The sequence below is a fragment of the Sciurus carolinensis genome, chromosome 16 (assembly GCF_902686445.1).
Source record: "Sciurus carolinensis chromosome 16, mSciCar1.2, whole genome shotgun sequence".
Lineage (NCBI taxonomy): Eukaryota > Metazoa > Chordata > Mammalia > Rodentia > Sciuridae > Sciurus > Sciurus carolinensis.
In genome coordinates this window covers 36,121,486-36,127,485 of record NC_062228.1, presented here as the reverse complement: position 1 = coordinate 36,127,485, position 6,000 = coordinate 36,121,486, and the positions used below count along the sequence as shown (strand labels likewise).

The 6,000-nt window shown below is 49.7% G+C and overlaps 1 protein-coding gene across 3 annotated transcripts in view; it reads left to right on the top strand.

The window, feature by feature from the left end:
* Nucleotides 1–883: 883 nt before the first annotated feature.
* Nucleotides 884–6,000, top strand: part of Gpt2 (glutamic--pyruvic transaminase 2) — a 37,319-nt gene continuing 32,202 nt past the window's right edge. Inside the window, exons 1-2 of one of the 3 annotated variants that reach the window (XM_047528454.1) lie at nt 884–1,018; nt 1,240–1,503. In XM_047528454.1, coding sequence (XP_047384410.1) covers nt 1,261–1,503 — 243 coding nt within the window. In that variant the 5' untranslated portion in view covers nt 884–1,018; nt 1,240–1,260. Of the gene's footprint in view, nt 1,504–2,726; nt 2,859–6,000 lie in introns of those variants that run through there. The other 2 variants (XM_047528453.1, XM_047528455.1) reach the window with 2 other exon arrangements.

Below are 6,000 nucleotides of genomic sequence, written 5' to 3'. Positions count from 1 at the left end.
GTGAGCCAGGGAGCCGTCTGCCTGGAGATACCTTTTACCAAAAATTACAGCCACCCTGTGCTGAGCATTCAATTTTCAATAAATATTTACTGAGTGCCTACTATGAGCCAGAACAATTATAAATGATGTCAATACAATGAACAAGAAACACACTGGTCCTGTCCTTCTGGAACTTCCATGGTTAATTTGGGGTTGAGGATGGGGTTAGAAAGCATAAGCCAGTGAAAAGTGTCTAGATAACTTTCGATGCTAGAAAGGAACTAAATTGGAAGTAATGGAGGTGGGGGAGGGCTTCAGACAGGGTGGTCAGGAAAAGTCTTGCCACCTGGTCTAATACTTCTTTAATCCTCACAACTCTTAGGGTTTTTGCTGATAAGGAAACTGACGTTGAGAAGAGGTCGGGAGGCATAATCAAGTCCCTGGCGCCTAACCCCTACTTCCTACCAGCCGCTGTTCAGCTGCCAGTGGCACCATAAGGCCTTGGATGATGAAACTCGGTGCGAAGACTGCACCATCTCGCAGCCCGCGTCCTGGCAGGTGTTGGGAGATGAGGGTGGAGGGAGGCGGGATGCATCTCCAGAGGGAAGCTTGCGTCTAGCTCTAAATTCGCAAAAGCGGCAGAGAGAACAGTCCGAGGGCAGTCCCCGCCCTGCCCTGCCCGGTCCCCTCCGGGTTCGCCATCCCCTCTGCCCAGACAAAGAGCCCGCCCAGCCCCGGGTAGAGCCAGACCATCACTCCCGCCTGCTGCCCGGCCCCCGTCCGGGCCGGCGCGAAGCACTAGGGGAGTTGTAGTTCATCCAGCTCGTCACAGGTGCTCTGGAACGGTCAGTGAGAACTACAAGACCCAGGAGCCAGCGCGCAGGTCCAAGGCGGAGTCGTCGGTGGTGGGTGTGCGAGCGCAGGAGGCCGGGCTGTGCGGGCGCCCGGCGCGGGGATGCGGTTGCGGGAGCTGGGGCCCGGGAGCACTGTAGGCGCGCGCGTTGGCCCCGCGCGGTGAGGGGCGGCCAGGCGGCGACAGGCACGTTACATGCACAAATTGGGTGCAGCCTTTACTAAACCCTGTTGTGCAGCGCTTTGGCATTGCAGTGGCGCGGTGGAGCGTCCCAGTCACCGGGGGATGGGTCCTTAGCCCCGGTGTTAGACTGGCACTGCTCGCAAAGAGCCCTTAGCTAGGCTTGTGAGGGGGACGGGTGTCCGCCTTGGGCTGTGAGCGACGTGTTCTTTTCTTTTTGTGCCAAGGATTCCCTCAGCAAGCGAGCTATGCAGCGGGCGGCGGCGCTGGTCCGACGGGGCTGCTGCCCCCGGACCCCGGGCCCCTGGGGCCGTAGTCAGAGTAGCGCGGCCGCTGAGGCCTCCGCGGTGCTCAAGGTGCGGCCAGAGCGCAGCCCGCGCGAACGCATCCTCACACTGGAGTCCATGAACCCGCAGGTGAAGGCGGTGGAGTACGCGGTCCGGGGACCCATCGTGCTCAAGGCCGGCGAGATCGAGCTGGAGCTGCAGCGGGTGAGCGCGGGCGCCGGGGTCTGCGGGGCGAGGGGAACCCAGGCAGGTTAGGGGGAGCTGATGAAGGCATGGGCGACTGTAGCCCTGCTGGTGTTGTCCCTCCGGACTTCATCCCACCCGCACGTCCAGCTCCTTCGTTCTGCCAAGCTTGGCTACAAGAGAATGCCCTCTTTCCATCCCCTCACCCACTAGTGCCCGGTACCTGGCACAAAGTAAGGCCTTCAAATACGGTTCACTTGTTGAATTGGGTTCAATTATTGAGTCGCTCATACTGCCAGGCACTGCGAGTTCCGTATGTGTCCCACCCGTGTGGAACCAAGATCCAACAAGCGAATAAAGAAATGAGAGAGTTTCAGATAGTGAATAAGTGCTTCGAAGAAAGTAAAATGGAGGAGGGGGGGTGGGGTTGCTGGTTGGGGTGATGGACGAGAGGGAAACCATGTTATGTAGCAGGAGAGGGAGGGATGCTATGAGGAGAGTTTGTTCCTGAAGATTTTTCTCTCTTTGAGGCCTGTTGGGTCTTTGCCAGTCATGATTCCCTAACAAGAGTGGAGGTGTGGAGGCGTGTCAGCAGAATTCCTTCTTGTCAGTGAGAACATTGACTGATCAGCCACTTCTCTGAGAACAGTCACCAACTGTGGAGAGTCAGAGGGTTGACTCAATAAGGTGGCCCTGGGACTTTCTTCATTTTGATTGCAGACGGGGATCTTGGCTTGAGTTCGTAGCTGCTGTATATATTGACCACAGAGCCAGGAGTGATTTCACCTCCCCCTCCCCACAGCCAAGGTAGCTGGGGTAGATGTGTGAGATGCCCTCTTCGTCCTAACTTGGGTGGAAATCAGTAGGCAGAGTCAAGAGGGGTTATCTATAAAAGGAAACACTCCTAAGATTCCTATGAAATAGTCACCCAGCTGCTTGCTCAATATAGCTCTGACCCAGAATGTGCGTGGAATAGAGAGTTCTTTGATTTCACTCATAGTCTCCACATCCCAGTGTCTCCAGGGCAAAATGGTCTTGTAGTTTTCTTGAATACATGAGAGGAAGTCTGTCAGAGGAGGGGGAGCAATGACACTTGCCCCATTCCCATGGGACTTTGGAAGTTTGATGAGCTCATGGCCTGCTGAGACCTCATTGGCACACCCAGTTCTGCTGACTCAAAACAGTGAGCTGGACAAGTCAGAGTCCAGTGTCTCCTGCCCACTCCTTGCAGGGCAAAGTTTAAAGCTTGGCCCAGAGAAGGCCAGCTCAATTTCTGTGCGTCCCTGGTCCAGAGGTGGTCCAGCATATAGAAAACGTGTCTTTTTCCTGTTCTGCCCCTTGTTGACACCTGGCAGGCTGCATTTGGCCACCTTGAGGTAACAGTCACCTTGCTAAAACAAAGCTAGGATTAAAGTGTTCCTGGTTTATCGTATTACAGCTGATTTCTTTGGTTCCAGAGCTGGGAGGGGTTCCAGGAATTATACCTTTTGCTAAATAGTAACTTCCGTGTTCCTTTCCATCAAATATGAGGATGGTGGGGACATAGGGGCACTGTCTGCTTTCAGGGGGCTGACTGCCATATTGTTCCCTCAGCTTACCCTCCCCCTATTCATTAAGGACTGGGTTTTTCAGCGGGCAGAGAAAATGTGAGAGCATTCCAAGGGGGAGTAGTGCTTTGAGATAAGGCAGGAGGTTGGGAAGTTAGGCCTTTGGGGAAGGGGTTTGGTACTCTTAGTTGAGCTCTGTCTGGCAGAGGGAAAAGGTCCTTGGAGTCTGTGTGCTGGGATTCTCGGGTGCTTTTTGCTAGGTCGTAGGGAGCCAGGAAGGGTTTCTGGCAGGGATGTAGCTCAATGACTGTAGGTGGGCAAATTTCTTGGTTATTGGGCCAGAGATCTTCTCTAATTTTGGAGGCAGATGCTTCATAGCCTCATGTCTTACCTCTGAGTTAGTTGAGAAGGTCTTTCTGTTCATCTACATTATCTGGTGCTTTCGTTCAAACTTGTTCCTTTTTGTTCTCTTCTTGCTTCATCAAGTTTTTCAGTTGCCTAGCTGTAGGTACTAGAGATATAGCCCCAGCCTAGCCATCATAGTCTTACTTAGACCTTTTGTTGCCCAATACAGTGATGCATGCCTGTAATCCTAGAAATTTGGGAGGCTGAAGCAGAAGGATCCCAAGTTTGAGACCAACCTCAGCCACTTATCAAGGACCTCAGAATATTAGAGAGATCCTGTCTCAAAATAAACAGTAAAAAGGTCTGGGGATGTAGCTCAGTGTTAAAGTATCCCAGGGTTCAATCCCCAGTACCAAAAGAAAGAAACTTTTGTTCTCAGGTGATAGCCCTCTTCACTGTGCCAGTTTAAACATTGCCCCTTCTGAGAGAGCCATGTTTTTGCTAGTCATTTGTTGGATTTATTTTTTTGGCTTCCCTTGACTTTGCACAGCTTTGGTTTTTCTACTTCTGTTTTGAACTATAGTGATCAAAGTTGGACTAATATTTTATGGGGTTTGATTTGGTAAGAAATGGGATGGGCCAGGATTTATAGGAATCAGGGTGACTTGGAGTAAAGCGTATATCCTCTTTGGACCTCAGTTTCCCTAATTGATAAAAGGAGAGAAGTAACCTGGCTGGCTTAGGGTTTCCCTACCCTGTTTTGTACTTCTAAAAGTGTCCTGGGAGAATCTGAGATGACCCCTCGTTGGTACCAGGACTTTTGTGCTACCTATGGATTGTTTCACCAGGTGCTCTGCAAACAGTACAGGCTATTTGGCTAGACACATGGCTCTGGTGTTTGACTTTGGGGTGGCTGGCAGGATTTTTTGCTTCTCTGACAGGAGAGCTTGAAGGAAGTGGGGAGGTGGCTAAAGGGTGTGAAAGGGGCCATTCTCCTCTAGCCCAGGCTGTTTACTCTCAGGGAGGCCCTGTTTTCTTCCTGACAGCAACTCCAGGGCAGCAAACCTGGCTTAACTTTTCAGATCCTGTTCTTCATTTGGGATCAGCACTTAAAAATAAGCTGCAATTAATAGGAGTTTTGAAAAAGATCTGACAGTTCCTCAACCTACTCTTTTTTCCTTTGCTTTATGGGGGCGGTGGTTGGGGGTTGGCACAAGTGGAGACAGAGGAATGATGTTCCTTTTTCCAACAGTAAAAGTACACACAAACAGGGCACAGTAGTGTGCTTCTATATATAGTTTAGCTAGTTGGGAGGCTGAGGCAGGAGAATCACTTGGGCCCAGGATTTTGAGGCCAGCCTGGGCAACATAGTGAGACTCATCTCAAAAAACAACAAAAAAAAGCTGAGTGTGGTGACCACACCTGTAATCCCAGTGACTCAAGAGGCTGAGGCAATAGAATCACAAGTTTGAGGCCAGCCTGGGCAATTTTGGGAGACCCTGTCTCAAAATGAAAAATAAAAAGGGCTGAGGATATAGCTCAATTGTAGAGCTTCCCTGGATACAATCCCCAGTACTGTTAAAAAAAAAAAAAAAAAAAAAAGTACACATGGTTAGGGCAAAACATTCAGAAATAGAGAAGACTGATTGCTATTGTTAACATCAGCCAGTGTTGCATTTAAACATGGATAAAAACAGGGTGCTGTAACACATGGCTGTAGTTAGCTAAGAACTAAGATTGGTAACCTTGGATGTGGTAAAATCTCGCCAGTCATTGTCCATAGAGTTTAGAAGCTACTTTAAAATAAGAAAATTGAATAATTTTCAAACAAAATAAGAAAAATTGTACTGTAGGCTTCCAACAAGATGAAACTTCCAGCTGCCCCCCTGCCCAGGTTATAAGGACCTATGTCCCAGGCTCTGTCTTTAGGTGCTATAGGCCTTAGGGAAGTCATTTAGAGCATATTGGCCTCAGTTTACCCTTCTGCAAAATGAAGTCAATTGATTTTTATCTAAAAACTAGTTTGTAGAGTTAGTGATAATGCCATTTAGAATTGTTAAGTCTCTGTTCTCAGCCTAGAGTGGCTTAAGCCTCCCAGCTACTGGGGAGGCTGAGATGGAGACCCCATATCCAAAAGGAAAAGAAAAAAGACCATTCCCAAACTAATGAGAGTTTCTTAGAAATAGGAAGTGTAGAGGGTCAGCTGAGTATGGTAGTGCACACCTGTAATCTCAGCATCTTTGAGGCAGAGGCAGAGGATCATAAGTTTGAGGCCAGCCTGTGCAATTTAGTGAGACCTCATCTCAAAATTTAAAGGACTTGGGGTGTAGTTCAGTGGTCAGTGCTAGAGCCCCTGGATTCAATCCTCAGTACCCACCCTCACAAAAAAAGTGCTGAGGGTCCCTCTTGGCTGTCCTACCTCCTGAATCCCTCTGGATCTGGGAACACACTCTGTGGGGCTTGCTTTTTCTAGACTTGCTGTCATGAATGGCCCTGTTTGAAATTGGGTTTTATCCCTGCTTCTGCCTTGCAAATCTTGGTTCTATAGTTGTCCCACAAGTCCACAGAGTTCAGGGACCTACTCCAGCTTTCCCTGCTTTAGTTTTTAGGAAACTTGGCCCTTGGA